Genomic DNA, 15,079 nt, shown 5'->3' on the forward strand with positions numbered 1-15,079 from the left:
CTCCCGGTGTCCCTGGTCTGCTGGAGATGGTCCCCAGCAGACCAGAGGCACCGGGAGCAAAGCCGCCAGGAGCGCCTGGGCTCCCCCCCCCGCCGGAGCCCCTCCGCGGCTTTGAAAGCCTCGGGGGAAGCCGGCGGGGGGGCATCCCAGGCGCGCATAGGCTCCCCCCCCTCCGGAGCCCCTCCGCGGCTTTGAAAGCCTCGGGGGAAGCCGGCGGGGGGCATCCCAGGCGCGCATAGGCTCCCCCCCCGCCGGAGCCCCTCCGCGGCTTTGAAAGCCTCGGGGGAAGCCGGCGGCGGGGCATCCCAGGCGCGCATGGGCTGCCCCCCCGCCGGAGCCCCTCCGCGGCTTTGAAAGCCTCGGGGGAAACGGCCGGGGGGGCATCCCAGGCGCGCATGGGCTGCCCCCCCGCCGGTTTCCCCCGAGGCTTTCAAAGCCGCGGAGGGGCTCCGGCGGGGGGGCAGCCCATGCGCGCCTGGGATGCCCCGCCGCCAAAGCCGCGGAGGGGCTCCGGCGGGCGGGCAGCCCATGCGCGCCTGGGATGCCCTGCCGCTGGCTTCCCCCAGGCTTTCAAAGCCGCGGAGGGGCTCCGGCGGCGGGGCATCCGGCGTACAAGACGACCCCCGATTTTTGGGGGATGTTTTTTAACTTCAGAGGTCATCTTGTATGCCGGAATATACGGTATTTATGGGTCATTGTATCCTGAATATATATATGTGAGGGTTAGCCCTGTTAGTCTATATCTGCAAAAACAATAGAGTCCTCTAAGGAACTATTCAAGGTACATACAACAAGGAGTTCTATGACACCTTAAAGACTATTTAGGCATAAGCTTTCGTGGACAAAAACCTACTTTGTCAGAATGAAGCATCTGGACTGGTCTTTGCCCATGAAAGGCTATGCCCAAATAAATCTGTTAGTATTTAAGGTGCCACAAGACTCCTCTTTTTATCCTGAATGGTCCATTAGAATATGCTCTAACTACTTATACTAAGAGCCCTACGGGGATACAAACATTTCCACATCCAATCTGCATGGGTGATAATTATTTGTATCTCACCTGGGATCTGCATTCCAACTTTGACTAATAATTGCATCCACACAGCACCCTTACCCTATCTCAATGTGAGAGCCCTGCCCAAAGCGTTTAATTTGTAATGAAAGAAATACTGGGGCTTAGCCTTGGCAAGCCCCACTACACATTGAGCACTGCAGCTGGAGCCGTAGCCTCCCTGCATGTGTGAGCTGACAGACTCAAAGGAGTAAGTCGGTGCCGAGGCTTACGTCCTGTGAAGCCAAGGAGTGTTGGGGCTTAGCCTTGTATGGTAAACAATATAACCGGATCCATAACCATGGATTTGTAGTGTTCTACTTATGCTGAACAATCTGCTCCGCCTTTCCTTTAGCTGTGATACTTGGAGTATCTTTCGCAGACCTGAAGAAGAGAGCTTATTTCTCTTCTACCAACAGAAGTTGGTCCAATAAAAGATATTACTTTATCCACCTATCTCTCTAATGACAATACAATCATTTAGTCCACAAGGGAAAAATGTATACACATTGCATAAATACATACACATAGAAATGTAAATCTGTTTTCTTTTTTCATAAAGTAAAAAATAATAAAAATGGAACAAACCAGGTAAGCAGCCCAACCCTTCTAAATTTAGCTAAGCTTCCAATCAACTGTAATCAGATACTCCTTTAAAAATTGGATTAGACTGATTAAGTTGCTCTTTTCCTTTACAGAGAAGATTTTGAAAGGGCTATACAGAGGATTTTAGGGGAAAGATCCCTGGAAGATGGGTATTGGTTAAGAAAATAAAAGATTTAACTAGCATATCCTATGGGAATGAATGAGAAAAGAAAAATAAAGCAGATTAGTATGGGCCTTCTTATTACATTTAGCTTGTGTCAAAAGCACAGTCTTCCCTACATGCTTTGAAATATTCTTTAAAGTTCAGATTCAGAATAATTTCATGAACATAAATACAACTATAGTAATATATTTCTTTTTTAATTTTATGAATAGTAACAAACAGTAAATAAAACCACATTATACATGTTTAAAAAGTTGTTACTACAAAGATATACCTTAGCTATTTCTTCTTCTAATCTTTCTTGGTACTGTTTGTCCAACAGCTGAATAACGTCATTATCACCTTTTGATTCCATTTCGCTAGGAAACTGTAAGAAAACAAATATGAAATATTAATTCATGCTTTCTTGCTTTTACTTTCTCAATTCTACAAATTTTAGCAAGGATACTGAATCTTCTTACCCTTTTTGTCCCTTAAGGTTACCCATAAATTGGTTGAAGTAATCTTGGTCAATGGAAAAAAAAAGAGTTGGGGAATGGAATTTCCCTCACTGGCTCCAAAATGATTAAGCAGTGGTTCAGTTTTCCACCACTGTTTACACCCGCAGATGCACAGAAACCAGGTAAGAACAGAAGGAATATGACTATGTCATAGAGTCTTACAAATAAGCCTGAAAGACAGTACTACCAATACCAAAAGTTCAAAAATTATGAGTCTGGTGTCAACAAAATATTAAGAGTGGATTGTGGTTTTTTTTATTTGCCATCTGCTTTTTGAGTCTTTAAAAATTGTATTTCCAGCTTTCTTCTGCAACTAGGGACGATAAAAACTTTTTTTTAAATGAAAGAAACCTAAGATTATCGCTCATCATAATTTTATGACACACATATTTGCTTTGCTAAATTTTTATAAAAATCAGATTTTCTTTTGTTTCTTGAGTATGGGCTGAACTCATGTTTATATTTCACTGCCAAATATATGATATAACTATTGAGATTATCATCATTATTACTCCAAAACATTATTCCCATATTTCAATGATGTATTGCTGATGTGTAACTATTTATATTCCAAATTACTTAAATAATGCTGAAAACACATAGTATTATTGTTAGGCAAGTTGAATTATACAGTACCTCTATTAACCTCTCTGGACGTTGTTGATAAAAACTTTCAGTTTGTGTCATTTTTTGCATGACATCTTTAGAGTTTTGCTGTGACTCTGCAGATATACTAAAATATAAAAGAAAGATTGAAAAAAGTTAAAATGAATATCTGGTAATATTCATTTCCAAATACCTGCAGCTGATTATATAAGGAAAAATTAGTAAAAACTAGTGACATAGAACATGTATTTTACTTGACAAAATTTATGTAGTACTCTTTAATAGTAGAATGCAAAATGATGGTTAATATTTACTATTTGTATTGCAGTAATACTCAAATGCCCATTGAGTAACAGCCCCATAGATAAAAATATGGTATAAACACAAAGCTTAACAGAACCTATGTAACTTACAGTTATGCATGTTAGTTACTGCAAAATTTGACAATATAAGTTTAAACATAAAAGTTGGGATTTTCGAAATACACTTAAGTGACTTAGGAACACAAAGCAAGTCACAAAATTCTTATCATATACATACAGTAATCAAATTTCAAAGATTTCTACAGTAAAAGCTGTTATCCGACATTCAATTAACTAGAAAACTCAATTATCTGCCATTCCTGATATCTCCCAATACAAATCTTCATTCTAGTAACCAGGACTAGTATATTGTTTAGCCCATTATGCATTTGCTGATTCTGCATTGTATTTTTATGCAAAAGAAGCAGAAGACAAGTAAGCAAGCTGAAATTAGCAACTAACTAAAAAAACAGGTTCCATGGTGTGTCATAGGGTCATTACAGATTCAGACTAATCTCCTATACCTTCTACATTTATAATGATAATCAATGTTGATAATGATGACCCTGAGGCACTACAAGATCCATAAGTGCCTTCTGAATCATAGAAGAAAGATAAAATTATGTTCAGTACAATTCTAATGTTAAGAGTATTTTTAAGTGACCTGGGTATACATCATGTGTTACCCATCATGGTCTGTAGTGTCAAAAATAACCTATTGTATAGAAAATGTAACCTGTATATACCTAAGAAACTAACCATTCTGCAGTGCAGTTCTTCTGCTGGATTAGTGAGTACCTGTATACTATATATTTTATACTGTATTCATTTTATTATATTCTAATTATTTGAAAATGGTATTCCATTAGTAAAGTTTAACCCTCAGTTAACCAGAATACTCAAGTAATGGTACTGCCCTCCACCATACACCCAACATGTCAGATAACAGAGCTTTTACTGTATATGTTTGAGACATATTATCAGTTCTACCAGTATCTTCAATTACAAGTATAAAGAAGCTTACACAAACTGACGGAATCTTTCAAAACAAGATGTTTTTAAAGTATGACTACTTTGTATATACTGTTTTATTGAGAGTTAAATGTTACCAATGAAATGCCATTTTCAAAGTATAAGGTGTTCTACAGGGATCCATACTAGACCAATCCTATTCAACATATTCATAAATGATCTGGAGAAAGAGGTAAACAGTAAGGTGGCAAAATTTGCAGAGGATACTGAACTGCTGAAGATAGTTAAGTCCAAAACAGACTGTAACAAGTTTCAAAAGGATCTCACAAAAGTAGGTGACTAAGCAACAAAATGGTAAATGAATTTTAATGTTGATGCAAAGTAATACATATTAGAAAACATAATCCCAAGTATATGTACAAAATGATGAGCTCTAAATTAGCTATTATCACTAAAGAGAGAGATCTTGGAGTCACTGTGGATAGTTATCTGAAAACATTCACTCAATGTGCAGCAGCAGTCAAAAAAGCAAATGGAATGTTAGGAATCATTAAAAAAGTGATAAAGAATAAGATAGAGAATATATTATTGTTTTTGTATAAATCCATGATGCACCCACATCTTGAATACTGCATACAGATGTGGTTGCCTTATCTCAAAAAAGATATCTTAGTATTGGGAAAAGTTCAGAAAAGGGCAACAAAAATTATTAGAACTGCTATACGAAGAGAGATTAAAAAGACTGGAATTTTTTAACTTAGAAAAGAAGAAATGAAGGGAACAAATGAAGGGAACAAAGGGGTATATGACAGAGGTCTATAAAATCATGACTGTTGTGAAGAAAGTAAATAAGGAAAAGTTATTTACTTGCTTCCATAATACAAGAACTAGGAGTAATCAAATTAAATTAATAGGTAGCAGGTTTAAAACAAACAAAAGGAAGTTTTTCTTTACGCAAAGTACAATCAACCTGTGGAACTCCTTCCCAGAAGATGTTGTGAAGATCAGGACTTTAACAGAGTTCAAAACAGAACTAGATACATTCATGAAGGATAAGTCCATCAATGGTTATTAGCCAGGATGAGTAGGAATGGTGCCTCTAGCCGCTGTTTGGGAATGGGTAACAGGAGTAGGATGACTTGATGATTACCCGTTCTGTTCATTCCCTCTGGGACACCTGGCAATAGCCACTTTAAGTAGACAGGATACTGGGTTACATGAACTTTTGGTCTAATCAAATATGGCCGCTCTTATGTTCTTAGATAGCTCTATATAGTCTACCCATGTTGAGTTAAATCTCCCATTGTTGGCAGCAAGTTGATACAAGGAAATTCAAAGCTCTGGTTACACTCTTAGGCGAGATGTTACAAAAGGTCAACGTTTGAACCAGACTATACAAATATTAAGATTTGTGGCTTTCACAAATCCTTCCTCTAATACTCCCTTTTTTGCTGTCATGAGATAAAAGAGTGACTGGCTAAAGACAAGTTAAAATGTGAAAAGTGAACGAAATAAGATATTAAGTTTCTTTACTGCTAGGTTTATGATCTTCTGACTTTTAAAAAGTATACAAATTTGCAAATTTACTTTCCTCAGCAGCATATTTTATGTAAAACTATATCTTCAGTAAGATAACTTTGAAATAGGAAGGAATCCAAAATACTTGATAACTTTCTGAAAGTAGCAACAATTCAGTATGTTAGGTATAGAAAGGTCTTGATTATTTTAAGGACTCTTATTAAAATTTTATTCTGGTATCCTTATAAAGACGTCAGATAATTAACTCATTCTAAACTATACTGTGTGGTGTTCCTCAGTCTGAGGATTCACTGAGTTCAACTAGAACTATTAAAGAAATAACTCAAATTTCTCAATAATGATCCACAGCTTGTTCCATTAATTATTTACCATGATGTGATAGAAAATATAACTGGTGAAAAGATCCTTCCTAACTCCTAGCAAGGAAGTAATTAATTCTCTGCTTGGCTCTTAAAAAAATTACAAGTGAATTAACAAAGTAAGGAAGGGGACTGAACAACACTCCTGCCCCCAGAATCTATGAGACCTATAGGGAGGTGGAGGTCCACATTTGGTTCCTAGAAGGCAAAGTGATACCCAAGCAAGAGGCTTTTTTCCATTAAATTCTATATGTATGTGAAAACCTTTGGTTTCCTTCTAACTTGAATGATGCTCAAGAATACAGAGGCAAACGAACAGGACACTGTATCATTTAAAGTGTTTATTTTAAAAAGAATGTATGCTCATGAGTATTGTTAAATATTTAACTGCACAAGTTAACTTGAATTAAATCAGCAGATTGACAAGTAAACACAATGATCAAGTGGTGATGTGACAAACCCCTCCCAATTGCTTTATGAAATGGACTTATGGACATAAATATACATAACTCAAAGGTGCTTTGAGCAAATTATGTCGTGCAACCTATCAATCTTCACGTCATAATCCGCTGGTTCTGTTTATTTTATTTTTATGTGGATTTTATTAAAATCTGCATTATCTGTACTGACCTCGACAAGTTATTATCCTTTATTATATCCTTTATGCATTTTAGTTTGTGTCACCTGTTACAGGGCAAAGTCACAGACGACCCCTTGGGGGGGGCAGGGGTGCTTCCTGGAGTGATGACACGACCACTGCCACTTGACTTCCCCTCCTACTGGACCAAATCTACTGGTTTCTCCCAACCAAGGCACCATGCTGAGATCACTGTCCCCCTCCCCCGAGAAACACTTGTGAAATAGTGAATTTAGGATGCAATAATTTCAGAGTTATGAGACACTGTTCCGTCACTTAGTTCCTTCTGGTTATATCATTTCTTTGTAAAATACCTGATTTTTTGAAAAAAGTGCTGAGTAAATAAATGTTCATATTATTTGTTATTTTTCATATTCAGATGTTGTTAAATATCAAGCTTTGCATGCATCAGCTTTTTAAAAACACTAATGTTTACATACAAAGTTCAGTATAAACTCTATAGAAACGGAGGATAAAGGTCATGGGATACCTGAAATGTTCAGGAGATTGTGTGACATCCTGAAGTCTATTCTGTAAATGAACAATCTCTGTAGTGTATCTCTCTTCAGTTTCTTTCAACTGCTGCTGGAAATAGGACCGGAGGTGCTCAATTTCTTGTGCATGTTGTCCTTCAAGTTGTGTTTTAAGTTTCTCCATCTCTTCCCAACGAGATGCTCTAACCATAAGATCTATATGTAGTTTAAAGGGGACAAATCAATTAACAATTATGCTAATAAACAGAAGTTCTCTCTGAAACAGTAAAACGATGACTAGTAATAACATCAAACGTCACATAAAAATTAAGGTAATTAATTTAATTGTGATACCAGAACAATCCTATTTTCTATAAATAACAATCTCACAAAATACTACAAGAACTCATTCTCATTATTAGTGGTAATATTAACAATCCCTTTAATAGCTAAAACTCCAAAAATAACACTGAACAAAGTTCTATAGCTCATCAGTTCAATTTCTAAACAATATTCCAGAGATTTATAGAAACAAAAAGCACATGAATCAGATAGATTCCTCCCTACTTATGATGTTTAACTCATCTTTTCTATAAACCAATTTAGAATTAAAGCAGTTTGTTAATCTTTATAGCTGTAGAAATATGAATGAATAAATAGGAAATGCATATACATCTCTTTACCAATAAGCTCTTGTGAAGGGGTTTGAAAGCCTTCTATTTTCATTTGAAGACAGCTGCTTTCTTCATTTCTACACTCCAGTTCAACACATGATATCTGTGGCTCTTCAATCTAGGGAAAGTATAATAAAAATAAATGACAATAGTTTAAGCAATATTTAAATCAAGATCAGAAACTGTAACTGTCCTGAAAGCATAATAGACACTAATGTTTTACTTGTACCCAAACTACCATTTATATAAAATACATTCGCATGCCTGCACATTTTGCAAACTATTTCTAAAAGCAACTGTTGAATATATCATATTTAATCTTTTAATATGCAACATATATATAGTCTGTACTATCAATTTTTCTGCTGATGACAGATCAGTAAGAAAAATGATTATTTCATCAAACTCTCTGAAATACATAGTAAATGGCTGTACCAGTGGGGTTACAGCTGTCCTGGTCCCCATCTCTGACTCCTGGTCAGTCTGGCTGAAATGGCAAGCAACAGCTTTCTCTCTGAGAGAGAGTCTTATGTCTGTTTTGTGTGCATTGATTCTTTGGCGAAGTGTCTGAGAAGTGTGTCCAATGTACATAGCAGACGGACACTTTAGGCACATGATGGCATAAATTATATTTCTGGATGAACAGGAATATGTGTTCTTGATCTTGTAATAGGCATAGTTAGGTCCAATAATGGTGTCAGCAGATATTTACTCTAACAGAAAGAGAGGGGTCTTTGCTATAGAATAACTGGGGGCGGGGGGGTGGCAGCAAGGAGTCAGAGATGGGGACCAGGACAACTATAACCCCACTGGTACAGCCATTTATTATTCATTTCAGAGAATTTGTCTGTTGGTCTGACAATCTGTCTGTCATCCTGCCATGGAACATGTGTCCCTACCCCAGCTGTGCCTACTGCAGCAGCCATGGCCAGGTGCTTCTCACCTGGCCCCAAACTGCTACCGTGGAAAAGCTGCATATGTACCACCTGTAGAAAGATTTGAACCTGGGACCTTAGTGTAGGAGCCTATAGCTTAAGCTACAAAGCCAGCTAGTTCTCAGCTTAGGCTGTAGACCTCCCTTATTCTTATCTCTGGGTATGTCTAAACTACATGGCTCTGTCGACAGAGCCATGTAGATTAGTTTACTCGAAAAAGGGAAATGAAGCAGCGATTTAAATAATCGCCGTTTCATTTAAATCAAAATGGCAGCCGCTCCGTGCCGATCAGCTGATTATCGGCACAGTGCGACAGTCTAGATGGGGATCTGCCGACCCCAGAACCCTTCGTTGGCAGATCCTGTATGTCTCAGGATCTGGGGTTGGCAGATCCCCATCTAGACTGCTGCATTGTGCCGACAATCAGCTGATCGGCACAGCACGGTGGCCATTTTGATTTAAATGAAGCAGCAATTATTTAAATCGCAGCTTCATTTCCCTTTGCCATCCTAACTAATCTACATGGCTCTGTCGACGGAGCCATGTAGTTTAGACACACCCTTTCACTGTAATTAGTCTAAGTGCCACTACATGGGACAGTAAACCACACCCACTAAAAGGGTGTGTCTAGACTGCATCTCTCTGCCAACAGAGAAATGCAGATTAGGCACATCAAAACTGCTAATGAAGTGAGGATTTAAATATCCCACACTTCATTAGCATAAAAATGGCCGCCGCTTTTTTCGGCACAGAGCTTTGTCGGAGAAAAGCAGCAGTCTAGAGGCTGATCTTTCAAAAAATAAAGCCTTTTTCAAAAGATCCTGTAAACCTCATTTCACGAGAGATAAGGGATCTTTCGAAAAAGGCTTTATTTTTCGAAAGAACAGCCTCTAGACTGCTGCTTTTCTCTGACAAAGCACCGTGCTGAAAAAAAGGAGCAGCTATTTTTATGCTAATGAAGCGCAGGATATTTAAATCCCTGCTTCATTAGCAATTTTGATACGTCTAATTTACATCCCTTTTCCGAAAAAAGGGATGTAGTTTAGATGTACCCTAGGTGTGTGGGTTATACATACTGAACTCCTAGTCCCCACACGCACCCCAGAACAATTATTTAAATGAAGAAAAACAAAATTTATGTGAATTAAGGATGCAAACAATGCTGGGTAAATTTAATAACCTTATATTTACATGACAGAGTACTGTGTCATTTGCCCACAGACTGTTAAGTTCTATAGCATCCAGTACAGATATGGAGGGCAGGCCCTCTGCAAAGATGATCTTCTTGGTCCCAGGGTAATAGATGGCATATTGCTAGTTACATTTCAATTCATCCTCTTGTAACAGATCCATCAAGTTGAATTCATAGTGTTTTTTATAAATGTTTCATGTCTCTCCCACCTGCTTCTCAAGTCATGCATGCAAAAAAATCCCCTTAGAATGAGTTCAGAAATTTATTTTATATTGAAAGTTCATACTCTGTTTATTTACCTATAAAACATTAACATGTACACAATGCAGATAAAAGAGGTTCAAGTTATCTTAAGGAAGAAGAAATACTTTACTTCTGGTCAAATTAACCACAGACTATTCCTTTTACCCTTTAAAAAAATACAGGACATCTCTTTATGAGATTATTTGAAGATTTTCCTCTCAGAATTTTCAATTGAAGGCTACTGAATTTGTTCACAGGCAACAGTGAAAGAAACTTAATTAGATTTTTTTTTTTAATTTAGTTGATGTATTATGAAATAAAATCAATCTCCTAACCTGTATTCTAAATAGATTGGGCCAATGCACAGCCAATATGATGTATGCAGTCTTTGGGTGCTTCTCTCTTTTAGATGAATATTTTTCACTGAATCATGAGTTGAATTTGTACAAATAAATAAAAAAACAGCAGAATATTTGATAGGTGATGCTTTAAAATTATCCATGTAATTTTACATTATGTAATTGTTCAACTTTATACATCTATCTGTGTCCATCACAACTGTAAAAAGCAAACAGCATCACCCTAAAAAGTGACAATGTTCAAAGTACAGTGGATTCTGCTTAATAGGAACCCCATTAATAAAAACTTTTTGTTCATGGAATCATGAAACCAATACCATACAATGACTATAAAGTAAATTGCCTAGACACTGGTAACAGACATGTCGGCTAATGCCAACTTTTTGTGGAAAGCCTTAACTGTAGACATTTTTGTGGGGCTGCAGTGAGGGACAGAAGCAATGGGGCATGCAGAACCCAGGCCTGAGATTAGGTGCTGATGGCATGGCAGAAGGAGGGAGCAGGGCTACATGAAGGGCTACAAAGCACTTGTGTTCCCCATGCTTTCCAGATTGCATCCTGCCCTAGGGGACGGGGTCCAGCATATTTCAGAGCCCCCACCTCCTGTGGAAATCCCCAGTCACAAGTATGTTTGCAGGACTGTAGCCAATGAAGCTGGCACTGGGACATTTGAAGCCTGGAACCCTGGTGCCAGGGGAAGATAGTGCCTGGAGAGTACTGGAAAGGTACATTGAATCTCAGAGCTTACTTCTCTGGCTGTGGATTGCAAAACGCCACTCTTATTGACAATCGCAGGTTAAGGGCCAATTTTGACCATCTGATGAAGAGTTCTTAATAAGCAGAATCTACTGTATACACTAAAAACGGCTCCACTATTAATCAAGACTAAACTATATTTTTCTCAAATTTCTTGGTATTACACTTAGCTAAGTACTCATTTTAGAAACCACATGCATGAAATTAATTAAACAATAACACATTAATTATACGCCATAAATTGTATTGAAACTACTTAACTCAGGAAGGACAGTTAAACAATACATTAATTTCCAAAAAAAAATGTAAAAAGATAACATAAAACCTAACGTTTTGTGGCTCCATAGTTGACAGCGAGACATGATTAGAAATGGGGATATTTGAAGCTGAACCTATATTCACTTCCATGAGCACTATTTTGGATTTGGTAGCTTTCTTGATACGGACATATTAGAATGGAAGAACAATGAATACCAAAGCAAGTTCACCAAGGAATGCCAGTACATGGCCGATGATAATAGATAGGCCAAAATATTTCATAGTGAGATTAATATTGCTGGTGATGGACAAAGTGAAAATTCAGCCAAGCCATCTTAAGGAACAAGCAAGAGATTAATTCAGGTGGCACTCAATCTGCAAGGAAGCCATGTCCCCCTGGGATTTGTCAGTGTGATAAAGATATCTTGTAAAATCACTCTGAAATATTATAGGAAAGTTGGTGCAACTTTTTTCATCAAGAATACTGAGTTTTATACGATATAAAACATGACATTTAATAGAGTTTTCCATTTAATTCTGAAAAGTTCATTTTCCCTTCTTTGACCCAGCTATTACACAAGCATTAAATAGTATTTTATATAAGGCTTTAATCCTGCAAAAACTTGCATATGTGCTTCATTTTATGCATGAATAAATGGGCTATGTGATGTTTATGTGCACAAACTTAAATACTGGAGTGTTTGCAGAATTGGGAATTAATAAACAAAGAATAGATGGAATCCACAACAAGTATCTGTCTTGCATAGCTACTTTATAATTATATGGAAATATGAATAGTTTACCTTTTTACAATCCTTCATAAACTGTGAATGAAGTACTATCAGCCTGTTGTATTCTTCCATTATCTTGCTCAGAAGAGCTTGCATACTTTCTTGCAAGGCTAAATTACAAACAAGAGATTGTGACATTTCCATTAAATTCACAATTACTGCACCATGATACACTGTATTTTTAATTAATCAAACTGCTCACAAGTTCTTAACCGAAGAAGATTAATACCTGTTATACTACTCCATTATTGTAAGTGGGAGAGCAGCTATGCAAGTTTTTATGAACTTAGTATGCATGTGTTTGTTCATAATTTATGGTAGACCTGCTTAGCTTCTCGTGTTGTATGAGGAGGAAAATCAACCTTCTCACATTAGCTATTTGAAACTTCCACTATAGTAAGCACTGAACAGTGAGCACTGCATAAAATAAGAGTGATTCAGACTACTCAGACCTCTTGAAAGGTGATTAATTAGTGATGAAAATAAACAACTGAATCATATACAGAAATAAAAAAAGTGTATATAAAAGCTGTTGAGCTGACATATTAATATTGATGTCAGACCAGTGGTCCCCAAACTTTGGAGCATGCTTCCTGAGGAGTGCAGTGGGGCCCAGACCAGCTCTGACCTTGGGGTGAGGAGTGAGTGCCACCATGCTCCTAGCTCTGCTCCAGCCCTATCCACAGTTGCAGCTGTAGCGCTAGCTCTTCTACCAACTGCCTCAGCCATAGCTCCACCCCTGGCCACCAGCCCAGCTGCGACTGCACTCCTAGCCCAGGGGGCATGGACACATTGTATTACTGGTAAGGACAAGAGGAAAATCTGGACACTATTTCCTTAATTTATTAATACCAGTATATTAATATCATGTTGTCAGCAATATCTAAAAGTTACCTTGAGCTTGAATTCTGTGAGTTGGTAATTCTATGTTGGGTACCTTTCTCTCAACAAGAGGAGCATGGTACACATCTTGTTTGCCAGCACTAACTTCAATAGGAGTTGAGTGTTGTTCACACTGAACACTGTACAGAACCTATATGACAATTAAAAAAGAAACATAAGCATAGAAGATTAGGGTTGGAAGAGACTTCAGCATGTCATCTAGTCCAACCCCTGCTCATAGCAGGACCAATCCCAACTAAATCATTCCAGCAAGGGCTTTGTCAAGCTGGGCCTTAAAAACCTCTAAGGATGAAGATTTTAACCCCCCCCCTCCCCCAGGTAATCCATTTCCAGTGCTTCACCATCCACCTACTGTGGGGCTACTCAACTTTGGAAGCCCCGGGAGCCATAACGATACTCCCCAGCACATGCTGGGGGTCACAACTTAAGTGAGGTTGCATATACATGCAAATATATGCAAATAGCTTCTTTCACACTGACGGGCATGAATACAAATCACTTCCCACAATGCCCCAGTGCTCCTCGCACCTCCTCCCTGGGGGCTAGAAACACTGACACCCTATATCGGTCTGTTCCAGCCAGCCTGTCCACTTGCATCTTTCAATGCTCACACCGCCTGAGAGATGCCTCGCTGTTGTGGAGTGTGTTTCCAGAGGAGGCTATGTTCAAAGGATCCCACCCACGGGCCACGTGTTGAGCCCCATGTAAACCCAAACCACACTGCGGGTTGCAGACAAACGGGCCGCAGGCCGCATGCAGCCCACAGGCCTCATGTTGAGAAGCCCTGACCTACTGAAATATTTATTTCTAATATCCATCCTAAGCCTCATGAACTGCAACTTGAGACTATTCCTCCTCGTTCTGTAATCTGCCAACACTGAGAATAACTTAGCTCCATCCTCTTTGGAATCCTCCTTTAGGTAGCTGAAGGCTATTGTCAAATCCCTCTTCATTCTTTTCTTTTGCAGACTAAATAATTCCAGTTCCCTCAGCCTCTCCTAGTAAGAGTGCCCTAATAATTTTTGTCGCCTTTCGCTGGACTCTCCAATTTGTCCACATTTGCTAAATGTAGTTTAGGCTACAACCAATAATTTATGATTTTATCAAAGACAACAGGCAGAGGAAACAGAATAGAAAAATAGCATCCATAAAGCACTATCATTTGGGTGTTGGAATTCACACCTCCAGATCAGCTGCTAGAAGTGGGCCTCATCCTCCTTGATTGGATCCACCTGGTCATCTCCAGCCTGATCCTGGCCTGCATATTTATTCCTGCCTCTGGAAATTTCCACTACATGCATCTGACGAAGTGGGTCTTTGCCCACGAAAGCTTATGCTCCTACACTTCAGTTAGTCTATAAGGTGCCACAGGACTCCTCGTCGCTTTTATCATTTGGGTAGTAACTTCCATGGAAATAGTTTTATACATCTGTTTGCAAAGTTTTCAGATGATAAATTACACAACATTTTACATTAAAAAAACATTGGAATGTGAGGAGGAGGATGGTTCAGAAAAAATATTGCCTTAGCATTGAAACTGACACGGTCAAGTCCTTTAGGTCTTATAGAATTAGCCTTATTCTGTTGCGGCTCACAGGTCAATGCATATTGCATCATACGTACTTTCGCTCTTACTTCCTGCTCCTTTGTTGGTGAAAAGTATCCTATATTGTAGAAATATATAAGAATCCTACAAAAAACGTTTCTGAAATGTTTGAAGAGGCCATTATCCAATCTATTCTCAATAATACATCAGGCAG

At 38.4% G+C, this 15,079-nt stretch overlaps 1 protein-coding gene across 7 annotated transcripts in view; it reads right to left on the minus strand.

Moving 5' to 3' along the window:
* AKAP9 (A-kinase anchoring protein 9) overlaps positions 1-15,079 on the minus strand; it is a 179,971-nt gene that overhangs the window by 86,246 nt on the left and 78,646 nt on the right. For all 7 annotated transcript variants that reach the window (XM_075922392.1, XM_075922389.1, XM_075922388.1 and 4 more), the window contains 6 exons: positions 13,311-13,449; positions 12,429-12,526; positions 7,892-8,000; positions 7,226-7,424; positions 2,957-3,053; positions 2,095-2,187 (listed from right to left, as the gene is read on the minus strand). In XM_075922392.1, the coding sequence (XP_075778507.1) occupies positions 2,095-2,187; positions 2,957-3,053; positions 7,226-7,424; positions 7,892-8,000; positions 12,429-12,526; positions 13,311-13,449 (735 nt within the window). The remainder of the gene's footprint in view (positions 1-2,094; positions 2,188-2,956; positions 3,054-7,225; positions 7,425-7,891; positions 8,001-12,428; positions 12,527-13,310; positions 13,450-15,079) is intronic.

The sequence above is a fragment of the Pelodiscus sinensis genome, chromosome 2, assembly GCF_049634645.1.
Source record: "Pelodiscus sinensis isolate JC-2024 chromosome 2, ASM4963464v1, whole genome shotgun sequence".
Lineage (NCBI taxonomy): Eukaryota > Metazoa > Chordata > Testudines > Trionychidae > Pelodiscus > Pelodiscus sinensis.